General features: G+C 50.2%; 1 protein-coding gene across 1 annotated transcript; it reads left to right on the top strand.

Moving 5' to 3' along the window:
• Nucleotides 1-114: 114 nt before the first annotated feature.
• On the top strand, nt 115-25,699 carry TTLL6 (tubulin tyrosine ligase like 6). The gene is made up of 12 exons (XM_008688298.2): nt 115-773; nt 912-1,042; nt 2,799-2,955; nt 3,897-4,040; nt 4,664-4,749; nt 10,328-10,553; nt 11,806-11,981; nt 14,265-14,453; nt 15,311-15,485; nt 16,411-16,692; nt 24,321-24,687; nt 25,155-25,699. The coding sequence occupies exons 1-12, from the start codon at nt 516-518 to the stop codon at nt 25,412-25,414; spliced, it is 2,451 nt and encodes an 816-aa protein (XP_008686520.2). The 5' UTR covers nt 115-515; the 3' UTR covers nt 25,415-25,699.
• Nucleotides 25,700-27,416: the final 1,717 nt, after the last annotated feature.

Below are 27,416 nucleotides of genomic sequence, written 5' to 3'. Positions count from 1 at the left end.
ACTGGCAGTCCACAGACTGAAGATGACCTACAGACCTACGTCGAACTATAGAGCAGTGTGGTCATTATACTGATTTCAAATTTGGATGTTTTAGGCTGGTCCTAACTCCCCTGGGTCACTGCGGGTACTTCTTCCTTTCCAGGTCCTTGAAGGCACTGGCGTTGGTGTTGAAGTCAGCTCCCAGTTACTAATGCTAACAGGACAGGGGAAGAAGGATGCGATAGCATATATGTGGTTTTGAAATGCATTGTATACTTTTTTTTTTTTTTTTGGTCAATTTACCTTCCTAATTAAGCTTGGCTCTGGCTGATGTTAAGGATTAGTTTATATTCCCTGAACATTCTGTGTTTAGCGTTTGGAGGAAAGCCAGAAGCCTACTTCCTGGCAAGGCGAAGCCGGGGCGGGTGAAATATTCTTTCCAGATAACCTTCTGTGGGGTTCGCTCGGTATTGGCTGTATGCCTCAGTAGGTCTTCATGTTCCTTTCTTGGCAATGGTGTGTTCAGACCAGGCAGGATGGCTTCCAGTCCCGATGAGCTGAGGGGTCTCTCTTTAGCACATGGTCTGAGAGCATCTAGAAACATAACCTCCCCACCCCATGCTCCTCCCCCACTTGCTGGGCTAACAGGCCTTTCTTTGTCCAACTCCATGGCAGTGCGTAGGGCCGCCCAGCGGTATGGCCTTCGAGAGGGAGGGGAAACCAATGACTGGACTCTCTACTGGACGGACTACTCGGTGTCGCTGGAGAGGGTGCTGGAAATGAAAAGTTACCAGGTATCTGGGGTAGAGCTGGTCCTCAGTATGCATGTGGCATCTACCCAATGGGCCCCCACTTTTAGGACTGTCCCCCGAGGGGATATCATGGGTACTCCCGTGGCCCCTATTGTTCATGAATTCTGGCTTTCTTTGCAGAAAATCAATCACTTCCCTGGGATGAGTGAAATCTGCCGCAAGGACTTGCTGGCCAGGAATATGAGCCGCATGTTAAAGATGTTCCCTAAGGATTTCCACTTTTTCCCTAGGACCTGGTGTCTTCCTGCCGAGTGAGTGCCCACCTGTGTGCCCTTCTGCACTGCCCACCCCCGGTTCGCATTCCCCTCTTGCTCCGGATTCCCCAGTGCTGCTTTCCCTTCCCAGAGGATCTCCCATCTCTCTCTCTCCCTTTCAGGAAGAGAAGGGACAAAGGGTGTGTCCAAGGCTGAGCGAACACAAGGCTCTGCTATAAAAAATCAGATGACATTTCGGGGCTGGGTGCCTTGGAGCCCATGCCTGCAGTTGGGATGAGAATTTGTTCTGACCTTGAAAGCTGTTGATTTTGAACTCGTTCCAACCTTTTAACTGTGCAGTTTCTGAATTTTTAAGGACCGTGAGCACTTCTGGAGGGAGTGAGATAAGGGTTAGTGCCCAGACGAGGAGCAGGGAGGGGCGCCTGACCCCTGTGCCATGGCAGGACCATGCAGGGCGGCCAGCCTTTCCCTGTCTCCTGTCTCACTTTATCCATCTTGAAACTGGGCATCCATGCTTGGTACACAAAATGCTCTGGACCACACCAGCGAGAAACCGAGGAGCTGCGAGATGACACGGACACGACCTGGGTACAGTCTGGTCATTGGGATGAGGAGGAAGGGGGCAGAGAAGCATTGCCATTGGAATTCTATTCACATGGCAAGAATCCCACTCTGTCCTCTGCACCCAGTGCTTTTCCAAACCAAGAGCTCCAGGATTCCCAGACTTCCCTAGCTTGTCCAGAACAACTTTCAGGACTTAGTAACAACTTAGAACGATACGTGTTTGCCTTTAGGCCAACAGGCACCTCCAGGTTTCAGTGGCCACGGAGGAACGTTGCAGTGAAGTGACTTCACCAGTGGTCACCATGCCAATGAGTTCCAGTGCAAAACAAGAAGTGTAGCAAGACTGAGATTTAGAATGCCTTAAACTGGTTTCTTTCTTCTGAAGAAGAGTGTGTTTAAGGATAGTAGTTGCGCTCTGATACTCTGGCTGGGGTGGCAGTGTCCCCGGGGAAGAGCTGAAGCCTAGAGTAGAGGGAGAGACTGGTTGATCCAAGGTCACACGGCCTGTCAGGGCTGGAGCAGAACTCCACGTCTCCTATCTTCAAACCCAGAAAGCCAAACTACTTGGATCACAGCTACCTTCATGGGGCATGCAGCGTGTATTATCACGTAATTAACCACTGTACAAGACAGATGTCCTTTTTTTTTTTTTAAAGATTTTATTTATTTTATTTGAGAGAGAGACAGCCAGCGAGAGAGGGAACACAGGCAGAGAGAGTGGGAGAGGAAGAAGCAGGCTCCCAGCGGAGGAGCCTGATGTGGGACTCGATCCCAGAATATCGGGATCACGCCCTGAGCCGAAGGCAGATGCTTAACGACTGAGCCACCCAGGCGCCCCCCCCCCCTTTTTTAAAGATTTTATTTAGTTTATTTGAGAGAGAGACAGAAGACAGGTGTCCTTATCCTTGTTGTGTAGATGATGGGATTGAGGCTTAAAGAGGTCAAGTCCTTGCACACGGCTGGTGAGTGGAGTCACCCGGGTTTAAATCCAGGCCCGAGTTCCCTCCAAAGCCCACCCTCTCTCGACCATGTGCGCACGTGCATGCCTGTCTCTCCTGTTACCAGATCTCCCGACACGTGTCCGTCGACTCTGAAGCTTTGTCACATCACATAGCTTTAGTGTTTTGTTGTTGGTTTTGTTTTTTGTTTTTAATAAAGAGCTAGTCTTCCTTTTTATTGCTCCCCCCGGCTAAAGGTGTATCTCATTCCCTCCCCGTTGCTCTGGTAGCTGGGGAGATTTGCAGAACTACAGCAGGTCAAGAAAAAATAAGACGTACATTTGTAAGCCGGATTCGGGCTGCCAAGGGAGAGGTATATTCATCACCCGGACGGTGAAAGATATCAAGCCAGGCGAGGATATGATCTGTCAACTCTATATTTCAAAGGTACTTCTTCGTTGTGATCATTTCTTTCTCGCGCACGGCAGCCTCGGGCTCCAGCTCCACCGCACTATGGGAAATGAGGCAGGCGACGGGGGCAAAGCCGAGTGCTGTCTTCAGCCTTGAAAGTTGTCAGATCAGGCCTTCTGACCAGGGATGTGACATGTGTATGGGCCAGAGCATCCCTCACCCTTGTACCCTTGCAGTCTGGCCTTCCTAGGCTGGCCCTTCGCCTCTAGCAGATGACAGCTGGAGGGACCTTTGGTCTGTGGATGCCCCACTTCATGTGGGAGAGGGCAGTAGTCCCAGAGGAATCATGGTAACCGGCTTTGCTCCATGGCCAGAGGTCAGAGGTCACAGTGGCGTAGCCCTCCGCAGGGAGGGAGCCCTCTGGAAGTGTGCATGGACTGGAAAGGACTGGCCAGCATTGCAGGAAGCAGTCTTGCAGAACTGCCATGTAACATGGCCCTAGATGGTGACAACATGTCCTTCGTCACGGGACTTCTAATTTTTTTTAACGAGTTTATTTATTTGGGAGAAAGAGAGAGAGCGCACAAGCAGGGGGAGTGGCAGAGGGAGAGGGAGAAGCAGGCTCCCTGCTGAGCCAGGAGCCTGAGGTGGGGCTCGATCCCAGGACCCCGGGATCATGACCTGAGCTGAAGGCAGACGCTTAACCGACTGAGCCACCCAGTCCCCCCATCACAGGACTTTTTAATGTTACTTTGCTTGGTTGCCAGGAGATCTCTGGGAGGTGGTTACTTGAGCCGTAGGAAACTGAGGCACAGTGGGGTTTAGTGACTCCCACAGGTCAAGTCCCCCTGTCCTCCTCCCCGGCCCCCTCCTAGCCCCCACTCTTTAGTACCAGGCAAGACCAAGATGAAGCGCTATCTTCAAGTCTGAATCTCTCCTCTGAGGCTGATGTGACTTCTCTTCCCTCCTCCCCGCAGCCCTTTATCATTGATGGGTTCAAGTTCGACCTTCGGATTTACGTGCTGATGACCTCCTGTGACCCTCTCAGGATTTTTGCATACAATGAAGGACTAGCCCGCTTCGCCACCACCTCTTACTCCCACCCCAGCATAGACAACCTGGTGAGCTCAGGGCACGGGCCCTGCCCCCTCCTCCTTAGGGGGATGAAAAATCCCAGTTCAGTTCACATTCTCAGGACCCTGGGGATGTGGCTGTCATTTGTTGAACACTTCCTATGTGCCAGGTTGCAGATGTCCAGACGCCCCTTCATTTAGCCCTCTTAGGAGCCCTCAGAAATAGGGATGGTCATCTCCATTTTACAGATGAGGAAATGGAAACTCAGAGAGTTTAAGGAACTTGTCCAAGGTCACAGAACTGGGAAGAGATGGCCAGATCCGCCCTACAGCAAAGATAGTGCCCCAGATCTGCAGTGCTTGGGGAGAGAAGGCCACGGGCGAGCCCCCATCTCTCCCCCACCCCTATCCCACACCCTCTGACCCCCCAGGACTCCTAAAATGTCCCTCAGGCAGTGAACCACCCAATCTCAGGGGGAGCTGGCCTCTCTTCTACCCCAGGCTGCAGGCTACTACTTTCCTGCCTCTGTTTTACCACTTTAAGTAAGCCCCAAGACTTTCCCTCTCTTTTCCATCCCTTGAAGCCCCAGGGGCCACACAGGAGGGCACAGAGAAGCAGCAGGAGGCCTGCCCTTCCTCCTGACCCCACAGACCTGTGTCTCTTTCCCCAGGATGATATCTGCATGCACCTGACTAATTATTCCATTAATAAGCACAGTTCCAATTTCATTCGAGATGCCCATGCCGGAAGCAAGAGGTAAGGAAGAAGCTGCTTGACTTCTCTCTTCTTGTCCTGCCAGGCTCCGAGCTCAGACCCTGCCCGTCCCCATCAGTGTTTCCATCTTGGGTCACATGGGCTCAGCAAATATTTCTTTGCCTCCTTATTCTCTGCCCTCTGGCTGTTAATCATTAAAAGAAGGCTACATCGTAAACCGAGGAGGTTGGGAGGAGGAGAGAGAAACATGAGCCATTTCCTTAGCAGGATACACACACACACACGCATACACACCAAAACACACGCTTTTATACACTGCGCCCTTCTGACGTTTCCAAACCAATAGATATTTATCGATTGCTAGTCAGCCAAGGGAGAAGGACATGACGGGCCGTTGTTCCTTTGGCCTATGGTTTCCTGGGATGTTGCTCCAACGGAGATTCTCAAATGATAGGTCACGATGCCTGGTGTGGCCTGGCTGCGGCTAGCCGGTTTTGAGATTCCCCAGAAGGGGGGAAATGGGAGGAAAGCGTGAGTGTTTCCCCAGTTATTACATTCATGTTATTGTCGGATCCTCTCTCATTTGAGTTTTAGGAAAAAGGGGGGAACTGGAGGAAGCGAACCCGGCCAAGCACGAGGGGAAGGGAAGGCAGTACTTACGAAGGCTCCCGTGCGGGAGGGCCCGAGCTGGGGGCTCCGGGCGCATTTTTTCCCCATTGCATCTTCTCCACGGTACGGCAGAGGCATTGCCATCTGCCCGCTGCAGGTGCAGAGCTGGGAGTTAGGTACCATCTCCGTTTTACAGACAAGGAAACTGAGTCTCTGAGAGGTTAAGCTGCCCAAGGTCACACGGCCGTAAATGCTAGAGCGGGATGAGAAGGTAGGTCTGTCGGATTGCAAGGCCTGCCCTGTCCCCTGCCCCGGGCTTCAAAGGACTGATAAACACACAGTCTGTTCAGCTTCAAAGCATCAGAGAGGCACGTGAAATTTCACAACTCCCCTGGTGGCAGAGTTCCAAAAAGCAAATGGAGAATCACTATGAAGCCTGCTTGAAGGGGAAGTCTCCCCTATTTCAGAGGGCGCCAACCCCGTCTTGCGCGAAGCTCTCCCAGCTCCTCGGCTCCCCCACCTCCCCGCCCTGGGCGGGGCGGAGAGCCAGAGCTCAGGGAGGCCTGGCTTCCAGGCCCAGCCCTGACTCTCTCCCGCTGAGTACACGTGGGCCAGTCTCTTTGTCTCTCTGAGCCCCCATTTCTTGGTGTGTAAGGTGAGGACAGCGAGACGCCCTGCTCTGCCCTCCCCAGCGTACCCTGCCCACCCCCCAGGGTCGCTGTGAGGCTCAAATGACCCGTGATAGCCGCGGGGACACTGCTTGTGGTTACTGCGATTTTTCCTCAGTCAGAAGGCATGTAACCTAAGGGCCCCCATTTCCCTCCTTTTATGAGAAGACACCCCAACAACAGGCTTTGGACTCTCAGGCCATGACGGAGGGGGTGGTAGGGGTGCCAGGACTCAGGGGAGAGTGTGCAGGATTGTTCTGCCACCCTACACCCCCTTCCCTTCCTCCCCTTTTTCCTCACCTCTCTCTTCCTCCAGGTGAGGCCTCGCCCCTCTGCTCTGCTCCCCTAGCCTCTACCCTGCCCCCTCTCCCTGAGCTCCAGGCTCATCCCTCCTCAGTGCACCCTGACCTCTGTTGCCTCCAACTCAGCGTTTTCGCCCTTTTTGCTCCCACCTTGGCCTTCCAAACTGGCTCCCCTGCGCAGCTTCCTCTCCTCTGCCTCCTGACCTGCCGGATTAGAGAGTTTGGTGTCATCTCCGTTGTTGAGTCCTGAACCTTCCTCCTGCAGATGTCTCCGTGTCTCTTCCTTTCCACCAGATGCAGGCCTCGCTCCAGCCTCAGACCTGATGGCGGCTGGGCCTCCTTGCTCTTCTCCCTAAATCTAGGCTTCAACCTCTCTGTCCCTCCAAGTTCTCATCTCTAAAATGACAGTGACATACGATCCTGGCTGGCCAGCCTCAGATAGGCTGTTAAGGACCTCTTGAGATGACGCGTATGAATGGGCTTCAAAAGCCATAACCCCCATGCAGGGGGATGCTGAAACTATTCTGTATTCCGTATACGGTGGTCCCCCCTTATCCGCGGTTTCAGTTACCTGCAGTTAACTGAGGTCCGGTAGCGGATAATCCTCCTTCCGATGGACCATCAGAAGGTCAACAGTAGCCTAACGCTACGTCACTTGCCTACGTCACTTGCCTACGTCATTCACCTCATTTATCTCATCCGGTAGGCATCTCATCATCTCACATCATCATCATAAGAAGGGCGAGTACAGTCCTGGAGGATATTTTGAGGGCTAGAGAGAGAGACCACATTCACATCCTTTTTATTATGGTGTAATTGTTCTATTTTATTTTTAGCCATTATTGTGAATCTCTTACTGTGCCTAATTTATAAATTAACCTTCAATATAGACGTGTATGTAGAGGAAAAACCAGTACCTGTAGAGTTTGGTACTATCCATGGATGGGTTCAGGCATCCTCTGGGGGGTCTTGGAACATACCCCCTCCCGATAAGGGGGAGACTTCTCTACTCATTACTTCCACACCAGTGTGGCTCCCAGGTGCCTTGAGTGTCAAGTTCAAGCTCTTCTCAGTCTACTGTAATCTGACCAGACACCACTTTCCATTGTTATCCTACTACACGGGTAGTCAGCGTTCTATTTGTTGAGAACTTGCTAGATGCCAGGCACTGCTGTAAGAAATATGCACACCTCAGCCCATTTAATCCTCACAACAACCCTCTAAGTAAAAGTTATTATCAGCGTGATTTTGCGTATTAGGAAGCAAGTGTCAAAGGTTAAGTAGCTTGCCCAAGGTCACACAGCTAGGAGGTGATAGAACCCCAATGAAAACTCCCGAGTCTCTCCCTTCACCACTAGGCCACACTGTCTGTCTGTCCACTCTGTGGTGTTCCTCCAGGACACTCTGTGGCTCACATTCCATATATAGGCCTTGCTCCTTCCCGCTTCTCCATCTTTGCTCAGCTCCAACCGAAAACATGGCAGAACATCCTTGAAGGCCCTTCTGGCTCGCTAGGCTTCCATGTTGCCTGCTCTGATCTGGCTCTGGGTCCTGGTCCAGCCACGTCGCTGCTGTGCCGCCAGTCTTCCCTGTGAGCCTGTTTGCTCACTTAATCAGACGAGGGAATTGGGGTCCATCTCGGAGGACGAGGCTGTGGAATCTATGTCAAACCACCCACAGGAACCTTTCCATCTCTGGACTCCCACCACCCTCTGGTCAACATCAGCCATACCCCCTAACTGCTCTTGGCTTGGTGCACACGTTTGTCATGTCCTTAAGCTCCTTGAGGGTTAGAGTGGCACCCTGGCCTTCTGGGAGCCTCCCAAGCGCCGGGCAGAGTCCTTCTTTCCTTCTGTCCCTCCCTTTTCCTTTCACCTTTCTTCTTCTTCCTCTTCTCCATCTTGTGAGGCGATCTCCTTCTCATACTGACTGCCTCACGGGCCCCCAGGTCCCCTGTCCCCCGCGGGAGGCCAACTGCATCCCCGGTCAACCCCCCACCAGCAGCCCACGCAGCAGGAACAGTGAAGGAGAAGACAGAACGCCTGGAAATCTGGCAGGGCTTGGGGGCAGAGGCCAGGTCCTCTGCATCCTTCTGGGCGCCTGGCACGTAGCCGATGTGTTCAATTGAACTGGCTCACCACTGGGCCTTATGAAATTATACAATAATGTATATTCATTATGATGTGCCTGAATCATCAGCAAGAGGTTATGCTATGATTCGCAGTGTCTGTTATAAAAGGCAGGAAGTGTATAATCTATTTTGGGAAAATTTATTTCACAATTAGGGAAATTAAATACTTTTTTTTTTGCGTTTGAATAAGTTGGCTTCAAGCGATCTGGAAAATTCATTTATGTGCCACACTTCTTTGCCTGACGATGGCAGGTAGAGGCAGTGGGCCTCTGTGCTGAGTGGCCTTCGCTGATCTGTCTTTATATAAATGTATCCTGCATTGTTTCGTATGTGTGTTGACCCCCCAAATGGTCCTTAGGCTTCCCATGACAGTGGGGGCAGTTTCTTGGGGTTCCCTCATTTCCCAAGCTTTGCATGTACAGCAGGCCCTTAGCAGCGTGCGTGGGCTGGCCACCCCTGCTTCCTCCTTTCTGGCTCCACTGGCTGGGGTCCAGTGAGCTCTTGGAACTGCCTTGTGAGCCGTGTCTCTTGTCTTATTTTCCTCTTCACTCTTCACGCCCCTGCGTTCCTTCCTCTCACATTCCCACTTCCCATTTCAGCTCTGTGCTCATGCGTGTGCCTGTGAGTGGGTATGTCTGTGTCCCCACCATTGTCCCTCAGACCCGCCAATTTGCCTCCTCTCTGTACTACCCAGCTCAGAGCTGACCGGAGCCCCCCTTCAGATGTTTCCTCATGAACCGTAGACGTCGTCTGATCTCTATAACAGGGTGACGAGCCATCTCAGTGTGCCTGTGACTGAGGGGTTTCCTAGGATGTGAGACGTCCAGCTCTTTTTTTAAAAAAATTATTCTTATTTTAAATTTTATTTTGTTGAAATTCAAGTAATTAACGTATAGTGTATCATTAGTTTCCGAGGTAGAGGTCAGTGATTCATGGGTTGCCTATAACACCCAGTGCTCATTATATCACGTGCCCTCCTTAATGCCCATCACCCAGTGACCCCATCCCCCACCCTGTCCCCTCCAGCAACCCTCAGTTTGTTTCCTAGAGTTAAGAGTCTCTTACGATTTGTCTCCCTCTCTGATTTCATGTTATTTTATTTTTCCCTCCCTTCCCCTATGATCCTCTGTTTTGTTTCTTAAATTCCACATAGGAGTGAAATCAGATGATAATTGTCTTTCTCCGATTGACTTATTTTGCTTAGCATAATACCCTCTACTTCTATCCACATTGTTACAAATGGTAAGATTTCATTTTTTTTGATGGCTGAGTAATATTCTATTGTATATATATACCACATCTTCTTTATCTAAAATCAGGACCGTCCTGGTTTGCCTGGGACAGTGGGTAACTCTATCTGGGGAAATGCCCCAGGACTGCCTTTTCTCTGTAGATACTCCTTAAACGAAGTTTCTTAGGTCTTTAGTGGCCCCAGAATCTTGTCAGGTGGCTGGGGTGAGACCCAGGTATTGGTGTTCTTAAAAGGCTTCCTGTGTGTTTCTTATAAACACCAAAGGCTAAGAAACCATTTGCCATCAAAGCAAAACCATGAGGTAGGGTATTGGTTTTTTATATTTTTTATTCACTCACTAAACTTCCCCCCAGAATCCCCAGTCCCCGCCCCAGCCTCTCAGGTGCTTTCTGGGTCACAGCGACAGTGCCCAAGCCAGGTCTTATGTGTCATTATCTGCACCCACTTCCAGGCTCTGGAGGCTTGGGGACTGTGGCCCTGGGGCTCCTGCAGGTTCTCCTGAGCTGACACAGCCCTGTTGTCACCCTGGGTCCTGGGTGTCTGTTCCCATTATCTCTAGGGACTTAACTCCTCCAGAAGTTGCTGGTTTCCAGCATGACATGGCCTCAGATGACCAGACGTGGGCTGCCTTGCCTCACGGTCTGTGGTTTCCTTCCAGAAAGCTCTCCACCTTCAGTGTGTACATGGAGAACCATGGCTACAACATGGAGCAGATCTGGAGAGATATCGAGGATGTCATCATCAAGACGATCATCTCCGCCCACCCCATCATCAAGCATAACTACCACACCTGCTTCCCCAGCCACACACTGAACAGCGCCTGCTTTGAAATCCTGGGCTTTGACATTTTGTTGGACCACAAACTCAAGCCCTGGCTGCTGGAGGTAAGGGCTTGGGGCGAGGGGTGAAAACTGGCTGCTGTTCCTGGGGTTGGCTGGGGTCAGCCTTATCCCTTCCTCCCTGGCTCAGCCAGATCATTTTAAACAACTTCCAGGCCAGGCCCGTTCCTCCGGCCGCTGCTGGCTGCCTGGGGCTCCTCCCTTAGCTGACGAGTGGCCACCAGAGGGGGGTAGATGGCCGGGAATTAGAGAGCTCCTTGTGTCTTCCTGAGGTCCCCCCAGACCTGGAAACTTGGATCTGAGGCACAGAAAGACTCTAAAGACAACTTGAATTTTGTAACAGAATCGTCTCCCAGAAAGGGGGGGTGTTCTTTATCAAAACGGGGGGATGCTGTTCAAGATCAGACAGGAGCTGCCAGGCCTGGCTCTCAGGGGCTTGGGCCACTCAGCTCCAGGCGTCTGTGGCCAAGGGAATGGGTGGGGAGCCCCTCAGTGAGTTTCCTGCCTCCCCCAGACCCACGGCAGGGTGGATGGAGGAGGAGGAAAAGCATCTGGGTGGCTGTCCCTCTTTCCCATTAGACTTGAGCTGAGCAGCCCTCAAGGAGCCCTGCAGTCTGCATTACAGGAGGTGCGGTTGGGGGAGCGAGGTGCCAAGTCAGAGGTCCTAGGATGGTTGGCACAGAGTCAGGGTCATGGGTCCCATTCCTGGGGCCTTGCCTTTCCGCCATGCCCGGCCCTTGTTCCCAAGAGAATGTGGCTGTTTGGAGCTCTTACACAGAGAGCGGAACTGGCCACCAGGCACAGGCCTGCAGAAACTGCTAGAAATCTTCAAATGGTACACAGTGCGTCTAAATAATACGGACTTTACTGTGAGCAGGAANGAGGCCTCTCCCTCCTCCCACCTGCCTCCCCCTCAATCCTGGTGAGGGTCCGAAGGCATCACTCCGGTTCCTGGCCCGCCTCCCAGCCTGGCCCTTTGGACTGCCCCTTCCCTCTGCTCCAGGGCATGCTATGTGCGCAGGAGAGCACACCCACCAGGTGGAGGGAAACCAGAGACGGGGCGCCCCTGATGACTCTCAAGAGGAAAGGACTGAAATGCAAGCTGGTTAAACGAGAGGACGTTCTGCTTCCTCCTCTCCTCACTGTGACTCTGATGCCGACTCCCTCTCCCTGTCTCTCTCCCCCCCATCTGGTAGCCAGGAGCCCACGCTGGGCTTAGGTAGCTCTCTGGAGGTGGCGTTTGGGCCTTGCCCCCTGCTTCCACTCTGGATAGCCAAGCCCCCCGCTGCCCTCACAGGTCAACCACTCTCCGAGCTTCTCCACCGACTCCTGGCTGGATAAAGAGGTGAAAGACAGTCTGCTATATGACACCTTGGTTCTGATCAACCTGGGAAGCTGTGACAAAAAGAAAGTCTTGGAGGAGGAGAGACAACGGGGGCGATTCCGGCAGCAATGTCGTTCTCGGGAGACCAGGTACAGAGGTGCCCCTGCACCCTGGGGACCCCATCCTTTATGACTTCCCTGCTCCCAGTAAGACTGGCCTGTCCTGGTCCTTGACAACCTACTAGTTATGTGGCCTTTATGTTTCTTCTCTGAGCCTCAGTGTTCTTTCTGTGAAATGGAGCCAGTGATCTATAAGGTGGGATTAAATGAGATGATGTGTAATAAAATGTTCATCATAGTGCCCGGCACTACCGTGTGTTAGAGGTGGTGAAAGTCTTGCCCTGGTGGGAGACGGCAAAATGAGTGAAGAGGGTTAAGAGGTACAAACTTCCACGGGCGCCCGGCTGGCTCAGTCGGTTGGGCGACTGCCTTCGGCTCAGGTCATGATCCTGGAGTTCCCGGATCAAGTCCAGCATCAGGCTCCCTGCTCAGTGGGGAGTCGGCTTCTCCCTCTGACCCTCCCCCACCCCATGCTCTCTCTCTCTCACTCTCTCTCAAATAAATAAATAAAATTAAAAAAAACAAAAAGAGGCACAAACTTGCAGTGCTAAAATAAATAAGTCATGGACAGGTAACGGAGAGCATGGTGACTCTAGTTAGTAAGGCTGTATTACATATTTGAAAGTTGCTAAGATCTTCAAAGTTCTTACTGTGGTGATCATTTCACAATTCATACAAATAGCGAATCGCGTTTGCGCACCTGAGAAACTAACAATATTCTATGTCAATTATACTTCAATTAAAAAAAGTCATTACATTTTTGGGGTGCCTGGGATGGCTCAGTCGCTAAGCGTCTGCCTTCGGCTCAGGTCATGATCCCAGGGTCCTGGAACTGAGCCCCACATCGGGCTCCCTGCTCAGCAGGGAGCCTGTTTCTCCCTCTCCTGCTCCCCCTGCTTGTGTTCCCTCTCTCGCTGTTTCTTTCTCTGTCAAATAAATAAATCCTAAAAAACAAAACAAAACAAAAAAGACATTACATTTTAAAAAAAGGATCTTGCTTGGAGTTGGTGGGGAGCGGAGTCAATTCTAACAAATAATAATCCTATTTGGAAAATTGGTTTATATTTGCAGAATGTGGCCGTTTGTACAGTTTTACTGCGAGCCTTCTTTTTGGTACATAAAAATAGGAGATTAAGTTATGGACAGAACTATATCTCATGGATAGGAGTTCACTAATATAACATGAAGATTCAGGGATTACCAATCAAAAAATAAAACCGTTGCTTTATTTTTACAGAAAGACACATTTGTCTGACCTACCCCCTGTCACTGGGTTGGCGGGAGCGAGAGTCCCGGGAGCGAGGGTCCCCTGCTCCCTGCCTGGCGGTATTTCCCTGTAAACAGGGGCCTTCGTTCTGCGGAGCGATGCTAGTGTCTGAAGACTCCAAACCCGGCGGAGATGCCTTTGTTGCTTTTCAGATCCTATGGCGGAGCAGAGCCCGCTGATACTTGGGGACGGGGCTTTGGAAACGGGGGCAATAGCATCTATGTTCGGGGGGCACTGTGTTTCTCAGAGCGTGTTCATCTGTGCCCTGTCTTCCCTCTGAGGGGGGTGGTGGGTAGGTAGCTGGGGGTGTTGTATGGTCCTGTCGTTGGAGCTAAGGAGACCAGGCTTCTGGAAGGGGAACTGACTTCTGTGCAGTGTCCCCTCTCTGGGAAGTGGCAGGCCTGGGGCCGGAGCACAGCGAGCATGCTGCTTGGGATTCCAGAATGCCAGCTCTCTCCCCACTTCTCAAGGAGGACGCAGCAGCCGCTAGGGAGGAGCTGAGGCCCTCCCCTGGATCAGTCTCTTGGTCGTGACTTGGCCCCGGGCAGCTCAGTGCTCTCGGTTTGCCTGCTGTAAAAGGGGCTTATCATTCCTCCCGCCCTGACCTCCACCTCCCCGAGGGGCTGTGAGGGAGAATGAGATCATCACAGCTCATAAAAGCTCATCCTAGAAACCCTCAAATTTAGCCAAACGCAAGCTGCTGTTCTCCAGAGGAGGGTTATAGGGGCTGCGAACGGGGAGGTGGCGACAGTCTGCCTCCTCAGAGCTGAGCCAAGGGGAAATGGGTGTTTGTATGAGGAGAGAGTCTGGTGAGCTGTCAGAAAGACTGTTCTGACCAACTTTCCGCGCATTATGACACTGGCCATCCCAAGGGGGCTAGAATCTCCTTTCAGGGAAACGTTCACACGTTTATTTAGCAAATACGGGTTGACCATTGCTGTGTGCGAGGCCTTGGCCTGGCCCCACGTCACATCCAGCTTGGCCCGTCCCTTCCAAGCCTTGTCCCAAGAAAATCTACGGCAGCCCTGTGTTCTGTTCCCCCACAGGATGGAGGAGGCCAAGGGTTTCCAGGCCGTGCGGTTGGAGAAAACTGAGAAGTACGAGAAGGAGAACCGTGGGGGGTTCCGCCTGATTTATCCTACTCTGAATTCGGAGAAGTATGAGAAGTTTTTCCAGGACAACAACTCCCTCTTCCAGAATACTGTTGCCTCCAGGGCTCGGGAGGTGTATGCCCGGTAGGAAGGCTCCAGGCGAGGTGGGTGGGTGTTGGGATGGGTTGGGTCATACTTGACCTTCTGGGTGACCAGCCTGGGATGGTGAGGAGGGTCTTTGAGATTCAGTCCCCGACCTAGAAGTTGCCAGGGGGAACATTTGCTTTAGTCTCACAAGGACCAGGAATCATAATATTCCTTTGTATGGGGTGTTAAGTAGATATGAAGCTGTTTCTAGAAACTTGCCCCTGAGACAGGCCAGAATTCCCAGTCCCTGGCAGCTAGCTCCCTCCTGGATTCACCTAAACATGAAATCTAAGAGGTGGAAGGGACTCAGCCTCCCCAGTCCAGTCCCTACCCATCACCTCATTTTATGGACGGGGACGTCAGAGCACAGAGGGGGTCATATAACAGGCAATGAGAAAGGGGAATTGGGATCCCCGTCTCCTGACCCATGTGACTGTATTATTCTCACTCCATCATTGGCCAGAGAGGCCCAGGATATAAAGTGGTCCAATACAGAGGCCCCTCAGTTTGGCCGCCTACCCAGACCCTCTTCCCAGCACCTGCCACATGTGGGATTTGGCCTGCTGGGAAGTGCGGAGAGAGAGAAGGTGGCGGAGCTGGGTAGAGCTGCTGACTTTGCATCCCTCCTTAGATGCTATTCCCCAGGCTGGAATAGTACGGTGGGAGGCATGGGTGTCCCCTCCGTCTCCTGCTCTGGGCCCTGCAATCATTTGTGCAGACTGGACACGTGGGGAGGGGGAGGATGCGTGGAGTACTGCACGCTTCGCCAAGCATCATCCAGCCCCTCGGGGGGAGCACCCACATTTGCAGCCCATCCTCTAACCTCCATGACCCTCCTCGTTCCTCCTGGACAGGCAGCTGATCCAGGACCTGAGGCTGAAACAGGAGAAAAAGTCCTTGCCAACAAAGGAGAAGAAGGTCGAGATGCAGGGGGAGTCGGCAGGCGAGCAAGGGAGGGGCAAGAGCACGAAGAACTGCCGACAGAAACCACAGCAGAAATACCAGGCCGCCGCCCTCGCCTCCAAACAAGTAAACCCGGCTGGGAGGGGAGTGTGTGCGCCCTGCACCCTTCCCCGGCTGGGGCCGCCCCGTGGGCCAGTGCTCAGGAGACCACTGCTCAGAGCCCTGACGCATTGAACGAATGGGGCTGACAGAGGGGTGGGCTGCAGGAGGGGGCTCCTGGAAGTCACGAGGAGCCTGGCATCCTTCAGAGGACTCTCACTGGTCTGTCCTTCTTGCCTCCTCCGCGGGAGGAAAAGCAGCGGGGAGTCTGAGCACGATCCCCGTGTGGGTCCCAACCCCAGTTTGGGTTGGAATGCTCCCCTCCAGCAGGCCAGGGGCGCAGCTGAGAGAGGGGGCCGCAGAGAAGGGCTTCAGGGAGGCAGGACCCTCCTCATTATGTGGGGTGACGGACCACAGCTGGGTCCTTCCAGCCTGCTTTCTTCTCAAAGTGTGGACCAGCCCAGGACGGGGGGGCCAGCTGTCCCGTTGTCCTACAATCCGAATCTTGGGATTGCCCCTCTCTGCTTCACTGTCTCTTCCGGCTCAGTGGAAAGACTCAGTTGGGTTTTTGGTCCATTCCCTTTTTCTCGAACCCTCACCTGAAGGGACAGGATGAAAGCAGGATATTTTTGTTTTTTTGTATTTTATCACTTTGCTAAGGTCACAGGCCTTTGAAGAAACTGATAAAAACTATGGTATCCCTTGCCATAAAGTATACAATGATACAGTTTTAAACCTGCAGTTTTAAGTGGCTCAAAGACCCCGTGAAACCGTCCATGAGCCCTCTAGGAGTCTCTGCACCCCAGGATAAGAACCTCGGGTTGGAGAGACCTTGATACCGATTGCTCTCCTTCTCCGCCTCCTCTTCTTGGCACCTACCCTTGGTGCTGGTGAATCTGGAAGTGGACAGAGCTGGGTTCCCACAGGCTGTGTTTGGTTTCCTCCTTCCCAGCATCTCCAGCCAATGGCGTTAGTGTCCTGGACGCCTGACTTACTCTTGGGTGTCAGAGATGCAAAGACGAATGAGACCGACAGCAGCCTCGACCAGGAGACCCCCACGAAAGAGGCCAGCCCTCCTCCCTGCAAGCCTATATCCGCAAGGCGGTACACCTCCGTACCTGATCTGAGGCACTCGAACCTTCTCTGCTACCCCGGGCTGGAGCTCAGTCACCCCATCTCCAGAATCAAGGAGGTCAAGTCGGCCTCTGCAGTGAACATATTCACCAGCACCAGGGTGAGTAGAGCGGTCTGCCTCCCTAAAGGGCTCAGCTCAGGGGGCAGTGAAGGAGTCTTGCTTTCTGGTTCCTTCTATCCTCCTGACTTGCTGCCTCCCTTTGAGTAAGCCACTTAAGCCTCGATGTCCCCACCTGGGAAGCCCAAGTTGTGCAATAGCATACATGCTAGGAGAACGGACGCGTACTTTTAGGACTTTTCCAACGGCCGTCTTCGGCACCCCATCTTTAGGGGTATTCCCACCTGCTGTGTTAGCTTCTCGTGGCTGCTGGAGCAAATCACCACGGCCTTGGGGGCTTAAAACACAAATGCATTCTTTCCAAGTTCTGGAGGCTACAAGTCTGAAACCAAGGTGTTGGCAGGGCCATGCCCCATCTGGAGGTTCTAGAAGGAGGATCCTTCCTTGCTTCTTGCTACATTCTGGTGGGTGCCAACAATCCTTGGAGCTCCTTGGCTTGTGGCAGTGGGACTCCAGCCTCTGCCTCTGTCGTCACACAGACTCCCGCCTTGAGTTTCTCCTCTGTAGATCTTCACGTGGCCTTCATATAAGGACACCAGTCGTTGAACTTAGGGCTCACCCGGATCCAGTATGACCTCACTTGAACTTGGCTCATGATATTTGCAAAGACCCTATTTCCAGGGACGCCTGGGTGGCTCAGTTGTTAAGCGTCTGCCTTCGGCTCAGGTCATGATCCCAGGGTCCTGGGATCAAGCCCCACATTGGGGTCCCTGCTCAGTGGGAAGCCTGCTTCTTCCTCTCCCACTCCCCCTGCTTCTGTTCCCTCCCTCGCTGTGTCTCTCTCTGTCAAATAAATAAATAAATAATCTTAAAAAAAAAAAGACCCTATTTTCGAATAAGGTCACATCCTGAGCTTTGAGGCACTGTTGAAACCAGCTCATCCCTTAAACAGTGTTTCTCAGACTCCCTTTGTGTATGGACACCTGTTCAAGGGAAGCAAACTTTTTCAGATCCCCGTTGTAGCCCTCCATAACTTTTATAGATACATACAAGCATAAAACCAGATATATAGTATCTTTATGGTTATAACTCTTATACAACTATGAAACCAAAACAAACATCACCAATACAATTCACTGAAAAATATTAATAGAATGTGACAGTTGATTTTTTATTTTTGCGGACACTAAGGTGCCACATGAATGTGGTACTGATGGTTCTAGAGCGGGTCATTTCGTGTTTCCTGTAGTCAGGCTCACCAAAGTCTATGTGATGACTGTATTGTAAGTACTGGAAAATCTTTGGCATTGTTGGGCCTTCGCCAGGTCCAAGTGCAGCATGGAGGAGTGTGATGCTTTTCAAGTTTCTAACCATAGCCCACAGTAGAAATCTGTTTTATTTCATCCATCCATACACACACCCTGGAAAAAAAGTTTCTAAAACAATGACTAGCTGTACTATATATGGTGACTCCTTTGGTATTTTTTTATTCTGTTCGGATCTATTCTTTCAAAAATACCAGTTCCTGGGGCGCCTGGGTGGCTCAGTTGGCTAAGCGTCTGCCTTCGGCTCCGGTCATGATCTTCAGGTCCTGGGATCGAGCCCCCATGTCAGGCTCCCAGCTCAGCAGGGAGTCTGCTTCTCCCTCTCCCCCTGCTTCTGCTCTCTCTCTCTGTCACTCAAATGAATAAATAAAATCTTTAAAAAATAAACAAATAAATAAAATTACCAGTTACAACCCAGTAAATGAATTTCACGACTTATTTAAAGGTCTACAACCAGAGATCGAGAAACACCTTTAAGGGAGCAGGCTTTGGAGCTTCATGACGTTGAATGTCACAGATACGACACCAAAAGCAGGGCCATCTGGCTGGTTCAGTTGGAAGAGTGTGTGGCTCTTGATTTCGGGGTCATGAGTTCAAGCCCCATGTTGCATGTAGAGATTACATAAATAAATAAATAAATAAATAGCAAAAATAGATTAAGTGGGAAGATATCAAACTTGAGCAATCAACAGAGTGAAAAGGCAACCTGTGAAATGGGAGAAAATATTTTCAAACTCTGTATCTGATAAGGGGTTCATATCCAGAGTATATAAAGGACTCTTATAACTCACACCCAAGGTAACCTGATTTTAAAATGGGCAAAGGACTTATGGGTGGCCTAGTTGGTTGTGTGCCTGACTCTTGGTTTTGGCTTAGGCTGGGCTCTTGGGGTTGTGGGGTCAAGTCCCCGTTGGGCTCTGTGCTCAGTGTGGTGTCTGCTTGAGATTCTTTCCCTTTCTCCCTCTGCCTGTCCCCCTACTCTTTCTCAAATAAATCAATCAATCTTTAAAAAAAACGAGGGGAACCTGGGGGGCCCAGTCGGTTAAGCATCCAGCTCTTGGTTTCAGCTCAGGTCATGATCTCATGGGTGTGGGATCGAGCCCCATGTCAGGCTCCCTACTCAGCGGGGGGTCTTCTAGGAGGTCTGTCCCACAACAATGCATATTGTTAACGCTACTTACTGTAGACTTAAAAATGGTTAAGGTAGGGGTGCCTGGGTGGCACAGCGGTTAAGCATCTGCCTTCGGCTCAGGGCGTGATCCCGGCGTTATGGGATCGAGCCTCACATCAGGCTCTTCCGCTATGAGCCTGCTTCTTCCTCTCCCACTCCCCCTGCTTGTGTTCCCTCTCTCGCTGGCTGTCTCTATCTCTGTCAAATAAATAAATAAAATCTTTAAAAAAAATGGTTAAGGTAGCAAATCTTATGTCTATGTGTATGTGCGGTTCTTTTTTCCTGCAATAAAAAAAAAGGGTAAAGAGTATGCATTGGGATCTGGCTGCCTCTGTTTGGATCCTGGAGTCTCCTCTATGACTTGCGTCCAGTCGCTCTTATCTCCCTAAGCCTCAGTTTCCCCATCTAAAAAATATGGAATTTTGGCACCTGGGTGGCTCAGTTGGTTAAGGGTCTGACTTCGGTGCAGGTCATGATCTCAGGGTCCTGGGATCCAGCCCCCTCTTGTCAGGCTCTGCGCTCAGCTGGGAGTTTGCTTCTCCCTCTCCCTCTGCCCCTCTCCTGCTCGTGCACTCTCTCTCTGTCTCTCTCTTTCTCTCAAACAAATAAATAAAATCTTTAGAAAATGGAATTTTAATAATAGTACCTATCAGTGAATTGCTTTGAGGCTTAAATGGAAGAATGCATGAAAATGTTGAGAGTGGCCCCTGCCACATAGGATTCAGGAAGCATTAGCTGTTATTTTAATACTGCTGCGACTTCATAAGATGGCCTTTGTTCTCTCATTAATCTAGAAGCACAGTAGTACTACTCAACTCCAAAGAGATTTTGAAAAATAAGGCAGCAACATTTTATTGTTTTTTTTTTTCTTTTTTGGATTTCACGTGCAGAAGGTTAATTTAATAAAAAGCCCTGGTTCATTCAAAGCCTTTTCATCGTTCATTTATTTATTTTCCCCTTTTTTTCTCTATGCTCACCTCCCGTTCTATCCACCATCTTTTATTAGTATGTTTCCTGGCAAGTTAGGGATTTTTTAAAAAATATATGCATTTAAACTTTATTTAAATGTGACTTGGTCATTTATCTCATTCTATGACCTATTCTTTTCCTTGTTGAACCTGTTTTTTCTTTTTTTTTTAATTAAATTTACATGCATTGAAATACTCGTATCTTTTTTTTTAAAGATTTATTTATTTGTTTATTTTAGAAAGAGAGCAATGCATGCACATTGACAGTGGGGGGGCGGGGTGCAGAGGGAGAGAGAATCTCAGGCAGAGTCCTTGCTGAGCGAGGAGCCTGAATCGGGGCTGGATCTCACAACCCTGAGATCATGAGCCGAAATCAAGAGTTGGATGCTTAACTGGCTGAGCCACCCAGGTGCCACCCCCCTTTTCAAAAGTTTATTTAAGTACATCTCTACGCCCAATGTGGGGCTCGAACTCAGAAACACGAGATCCAGAGTCACATGCTCTTCTGAGCCAGTCAGGCGCCCCATAGTGCATGGATCTTAACTGTATGATTCTTTTTTTTTTTTTAAGATTTTATTTATTCGACAGAGATAGAGACAGCCCGCGAGAGAGGGAACACAAGCAGGGGGAGTGGGAGAGGAAGAAGCAGGCTCATAGCAGAAGAGCCTGATGTGGGGCTCGATCCCAGATCGCCGGGATCACGCCCTGAGCCGAAGGCAGACGCTTAACCGCTGTGCCACCCAGGCGCCCCTTAACTGTATGATTCTGACAAAGAAACGCACCCATGTAACCTATATCCCTATCATAGTATAGAAATTTCTGACCTCTCTGTAAAGTTCCCGCCTGTTCTTTCCCAGGCAATTGCCCCCCTGTCCTGTGCGTCCCTCTTCAAGAAATCCACTATCCTGACTCTAACTTTTTTGACCTTGGGCTATTTTGCCTGTTCTAGAATTTTCTATAAATGGAATGATACAGTATATATTCTTTTGTGTTTGGCTTCTTCAGCTCAATATTATGTCTGTGAGATCCATTTCACGATGTTTGTTCTTTATTGCTGAGTTATATTCTATTGTACAAATATACTGTGGTTAGTTTATCATTCTCCTGTTGATGGACATTTGGGTTGTTCCCAGTTTTTATTTTTTTATTGCTATTGTGATTAAAGTTCCTATGAACCTTCCTGTACAAGTCTTTGTGGACCTACGTTCTCATTTCCCTTGAATAACTACCTAAGAGAGGGTTGCTAGGTCAAAGGGTAGATGTATGTATAACTTTATAAGAAACTCCAAAATCTTTATTTAAAGTGCTTGTATCATGGTACATTTCAGCCAACAATGAATGAGAGTTCCAGTTGCTCCCATCTTTGTCAACATTTGGTGTTGTCTTTTAAATTTTAGCCACTCTAATGGTTATTTGTGATTTCTTTTTTTTTTTTTTTTTAAGATTTTATTTATTTATTCGACAGAGATAGAGACAGCCAGCGAGAGAGGGAACACAAGCAGGGGGAGTGGGAGAGGAAGAAGCAGGCTCATAGCAGAGGAGCTATGTGGGGCTCGATCCGATAACGCCGGGATCATGCCCTGAGCTGAAGGCAGACGCTTAACCGCTGTGCCACCCAGGCGCCCCTATTTGTGATTTCACATTGTGGTTTTAATTTACGTTTCTCTGATGATTAAGTGTGTTGAGCCCTTTGCCAGGTGCTTGTTGGTCATTCATAGATCTTTTTTGTTTGTTTAAGATTTATTTATTTATTTGAGAGAGAGAGAGAGAGAACATGAGAACAAGGGGCAGAGGAAGAGGGAAAGAGAATCTCAAGCAGACTCCTGGCTGAGTGCAGAACTGGACACGGGGCTGAATCTCATGACCCTGAGATCATGACCTGAGCTGAAACCAAGAGTCAGACACATAACCAACTGTGCCACCCAGGCTCCCCCATTCATATGTCTTTCTTTGTGAAGAGTATGTCAAGTTTTTGCTTTCCTCTCTTTTCAAAATTAGGATTATTTATCTTTTTATTATTGAGTTGTAGGAATTCGTTGTATATTCTGGAAACTTGCCTATTTTTTCTTTTAAAAAAATTTTTTTAAGATTTATTTATTTATTTGAGAGAGAGGTGTAAGTGGGGGAGGGGAGGGGAGGGGCTGAGAGCGCGGGGAGGGGGGAGAGAATCTCTAGCAGACTCCCCCTGAGCATGGAGCTCAATGCAGGACTTGATCCCACAATCATGAGATCATGACCTGAGCCAAAACCAAGAGTCAGATGCTTAACTGACTGAGCCACCCAGGTGCCCCAAGAGGAAAGATATTTTAAAAATATATATGTATATGGGGCACCTGGGTGGCTCAGTCATTAAGCGTCTGCCTTTGGCTCAGGGCGTGATCCCAGGGTCCTGGGAACGAGCCCCGCATCGGGCTCCCTGCTCCACTGGGAGCTGCTTCTTCCTCTCCCACTCCCCCTGCTTGTGTTCCCTCTCTTGCTGTCTCTCTCTGTCAAATAAATAGATAAAATCTTAAAAAATATGTATATATGTATGTCTGTAATATACGCACATGATACACACACACACGTATGTATATGTATATGTCATCTGATGTCATTTCTCTCTACCCTGAAAAACTCTCTTTAGCATTTACTGTAGTGCACATCTCTCTGCTGGTGATGAATTTTCTGGTTTTGTTTATTGGAAATGTCTTTATTTAGCTTTCATTTTGAAGGCTATTTTTGTTGGACCTAGAATTCTGGGTTGACATTTCCTTTTTCTTGCAGCACTTAAAAAATGTTGTTCCATTATCTTCCGGTCTTCTTTTTCTTTTTTAATGAGAAGTCAACTGTATTCATAACATTGTCCCCTATATGTAATATGTCATTTTTCTCTGGCTCTTCTCTTTATCTCTGGACTTCAGCAATTTGACTATGATATGTCTGGGTGTCATTTTTTTTAAAGGTTTTATTTTTTTTTTTTTTTTGAAGTAATCTCCAGGAGCACTTGGGTGGCTCAGTCAGCTAAGCCTATGACTTCGGCTCAGGTCATGATCCTGGGGTCCCGGGATCGAGCCCCACCTTGGGCTCCCTGCTCAGCAGGAAACCTGTTTCTCCCTCTCCTTCTACCTGCCGATCCCCCGGCTTGTGCGCAGTCTCTCTATCTCTGTGTCAAGTAAATAAACAAAATCTTTAAAAAAAATTTCTTAAAAAAAATGATCTCCACACCCAATGTGGGGCTCGAACTCACCACCCAGAGATCAAGAGTTGCACGCTCTTCCGACTGAGCCAGCCAGGCACCCCATCTGGGTGTGATTTTATCCGTACTTATTCTATTTAGGATTCTTGAGTTTGTTGGTTTTATAAATTGATGTCTTTCACCAAATTTGCGGAGTTTATGACTATCATTTCTTCAATATTTCTTCAACTATTTTTTCTGCCTTATTTCATTCCTCTCTGTTTTACTATCTCTATGACTATTCTAGGTACCTCAGATAAGTAGAATCATACAATATTTATGCCGTTGTGTCTGGCCGATTTCACTTAGCATAATGTTTCAAAATTCACTCCTGTTGTAGTATGCATCCGAATTTCCTTCCTTTTCAAGGCAAAATAGTTGTCTATCCATTCATTTGTTGGTGGACATGTGGGTTATGTCCACCTTTTGGCTATTGTGAATGATGTTGCTGGGAACATTGGTGTACATACTTTTTAAAAATGAGTTATCGAATAACTCATTTGCATATTCTAATAACTAACAGTATGTATACTAGAAGCAGAAATCCTGGGTTACAGAGTATTTGTCATCTTATGTGACCGAGGGTTTCCAGATGGTTCCCCAGAAGGGCTGTACCAGTCTACATTCTCATCAACAGTGCAGGACAGTCCCTAGAGTGTCCCATTCCACCAATAGCTTTCTAATTTTTGCCAGTCTAATAGCTGCGAAATAACAGCTATTTTTCTGATGGCCAATTTCTAGTGTTTAAAATCTCTCCTTTGTTAAAAAAAAAAAATCCCCGAAAAACCAAAAACCCAGTGGAAGCTCTGGGGACATCCCCACCATCCTCTGCCCTAGTGTTGCCCAGTCCCTGGTGAGGAAACTATTCTAACCTCATCTTTCTTGCTGCTGATGAACTTGGCTTCCTTAGTCTCTTTGTTTACATCAGGAAGGCATGGGAAGGAGCCCTGGGCTTCCACGATCTCATTTTGGACTGTTTTCTCTTCCAGCCCTTAACCTCCATAGAAACCTGCCCCGATCCCGCCACTCAGCTCTCTGACTCTGCGGAGTCTGTGTCGAGCGGGACTCGGACGACCAGCTCTGAAGGCAGTAGCCCCGAGGTCGATAAGGTGGTCTTGAAATACAAGCAGCACCACCTGCCCCAGGACCTCCTCCGGGGGCAAATACCAAAAATGTCTCTTCCAACGAAACCGCAGAGCCTCTTAGGAAGTCGGAAGCCGAGCTGGACGGCGCTGAAGAAGCACACGGGGAAGCAGCCTCTGATGTCCCAGCTGTTCACCAAGGTTCCACTGAGCGAGAAGCTCTCCCTGTTCCCGGCTTTCAGCAACCGAAAGTTGGCACCGAATCACAAGTCACGTGAGTGCCAGCGGGTCCAGGCGTGTGCCAAGAGCCTAGGGGACCTGTCCTTGTCTTTGAGGAGCGCCCAGTCTGGGCTGGTGGGGGGGAAGGTGTGCAGCCCCCTGCCCTCAGGGGGACCCCCCCGCCTGGTGGTGGAGACACAGTCCACATCCTTAGGGAGCCTCTGGTCTTACTGAAAATACAGAAAAAAGGTAAAAACAGAACGCTTTTGACAAGCACCCTGTTCGACGACTCCTGGTTGCCGTTCAGGTGAGACGCATCTGGCTGAGTGTATCAGTGGAGGGACACGGAGCATGAAAACAGGGAAGAGAAGCTCCTTGGAGGAGAGGAGCAGAGGCTGACTTTGATTCAGGAACCTGAGCTGGCTTGAAGCCAGGGGACCCCGGTGGGAGGTGGCCTCGGCCAGCCATGTGTGCCTCGGCCGGCAGCACGAATGGATGATGCCAATGATTTCGCCTTTCCAGAAAACCGCAGCCTGCCCTGGGAGTGCTACTTCCGCAGCCGAAGATCTGGCGAGAAGAGGCCGCTGGGTCTGTCCTCCGTCCTGCTCCTGCACAGTCCTCCCAGCCCCGAGGTGTGTCTCAAAGATCTGCTGGTGGTGGCCACGCCAGCCCGACTGGATCGGAGGCCGGGCAGGAGCCACAGCGGCGCCGGGAGGGACCTGTGTCAGGAAGCCTACGGCCGCGGCCTGATCTCTGGCCAGAAAGCATGTGAGAGGGTCTAGGTAGGTCCGCCCACAGGGCCTGCACGTGCTGGTTTCTCTCACTGGCAGGGGCCGCATGTATGTATTTCTGGAACATCGGGCAGGTAGGTGGATGACTGGATTGATAAAAGACATCCAGGTAAGTAAACAATGAAGACCGACCTCGGTCACAATGTGCCACCCCGCCCCCATGCAATGTGTGATTCTGCAATGACCGCTCTGTCCCCACTGCTTTGGAGGTTACTTTGCTGGTCTTCCACTTATGGCTAAAACTGAGAGTCATTAACCCGGGTCCCAGAAGTAGAACCATGTCAACTGTGAGGGGTTGATTTCCACACCTTTTATTCTGTGCCAGCCTGGCCTCGGCCCAGGCCGCTTGCCCCCGAAACTGGCCCTGTCATAACGTGCACTGAAGGGACAGAGCAACAGGACAGTGGAGCCTGAGATCTGAAAACAAAGACCTTGGAGAAGCTTTGATTCCACCGTGTGCAAGGACGGAGGAGATAGCAAGGGACCCTCCATCAGAACATCAGGGCCGCTTCTGGAAGGTGACAGGTTCCGACTAGGGGAGCTCTACGGTGCAGCTCGGTGTGAGGTACAGGGACTTGCACTGCTTGGCTGCCTTGAGCCTTTTTAAAGCATTTTTAAAAGAGATCTTATTTATTTATTTATTTGAGAGAGCGCATGAGCAGGGGGGACGGGCAGAGGGAGAGGGAGAAGCAGACATCCCACTGAGCCAGGAGCCTGACATGGGGCTCCATACCAGGACCCTGAGATTAGGAGCTGAGCCAGAGGCAGACGCCCAACCGACTGAGCCACCCAGACGCCCCAAGGCTACTCATTCTGATCGTCTCCCTCACTCCTGCTGCTAAGCAGACTGTGACCGCCAGTTTGACCCGCCCCCCTCACGCTGCAGGAGGGTAGGTGAGTGAACATCAGCCCATAGACAGCACTTTGGGTGCTTGTAAAAATGCATATCCCAGGGGCACCTGGGTAGCGCGGTTGTTAGGCGTCTGCCTTCGGCTCAGGGCGTGATCCCGGCGTTCTGGGATCAAGCCCCACATTGGGCTTCTCTGCTGGGAGCCTGCTTCTTTCTCTCCCACTCCCCCTGCTTGTGTTCCCTCTCTCGCTGGCTGTCTCTCTCTGTCAAATAAACAAATAAAATCTTTAAAAAAAATGCATATCCCAGGGCCTGCTTCCAGAAATTCTGATCCAGCAGGTCCTAGTGGGGGCCCAGGAATCTGCATTTGAGAAGGTCTTCTCCACGATTCTAATGCCCTTCTCACCACCCTCAGAGAAAAACTGAGCCTGATGTTTCCCAAACTTCCCTGACAATGTGAATCATGGTCGGGTGGGGGGGCTTGTTAAGCCTACAGTTTTCTGGGTCACACCCCTGAAAATCCTGACACAAAAGGCTTGGGATGAGACCCTGGGAATCTGTCTCTTGATTAAGTATCTCAGGTGTGGTAGTGAAGACTGTCCTGCATCTAGACCAGGCTTGGGTGGAGGAACCTGTGACAGCCAGGCCTGACCTGTGGGCCTTTTATTGGGACAAAACTCTCCGATCCTTATGGAGGTCAAACTCACCATTACTATCTTTGGTTTGCAATTTTCCAGTACTAAAATTAAAAAAAAATTTTTTTTAAAGATTTATTTATTTATATCACGGAGAAAGAGAAAGCACCGAAACGAAGAGTTGGAGGCTTAACCGACTCTGACACCCAGGCGTCCCCATACTGGCACTTACGGGACTGGGGACTCAACACCAGGTCTGGGTTATGGTGAGCTGGAAACAGGGAAAGCTGCTCGCTTAGCTGAACCTCTGACATCAGGTGTCCCTCTTTGTGTCATTCTTTTCTTTTTAACTTATTTTATTTAAATTCAGTTAGTTAACTGGGGCACCTGGGTGGCTGAGTCGTTAAGCGTCTGCCTTTGACTCAGGTCATGATCCCAGGGTCCTGGGATCGAGCCCCGCGTTGCATTCCTTGCTCTGCGGGAAGCCTGCTTCTCCCTCTCCTTCTGC

The sequence above is a fragment of the Ursus maritimus genome, unplaced genomic scaffold, assembly GCF_017311325.1.
Source record: "Ursus maritimus isolate PB19 unplaced genomic scaffold, ASM1731132v1 scaffold_24, whole genome shotgun sequence".
NCBI classification, from domain to species: Eukaryota; Metazoa; Chordata; class Mammalia; order Carnivora; family Ursidae; genus Ursus; species Ursus maritimus.
The sequence above is the reverse complement of the archived record's forward strand: the minus strand, read 5'-3'. Positions and strand labels throughout refer to the sequence as shown.

Excerpts from the sequence above, each read along its gene's own strand:
- TTLL6 (XM_008688298.2), top strand. The coding sequence starts at position 516 with ATGGCTTCCAGTCCCGATGAGCTGAGGGGTCTCTCTTTAGCACATGGT. Across the intron at positions 2,956-3,896 it reads GTCAACTCTATATTTCAAAG|CCCTTTATCATTGATGGGTT; the intron begins GTACTTCTTCGT and ends TCCTCCCCGCAG. Across the intron at positions 4,750-10,327 it reads GCCCATGCCGGAAGCAAGAG|AAAGCTCTCCACCTTCAGTG; the intron begins GTAAGGAAGAAG and ends GTTTCCTTCCAG.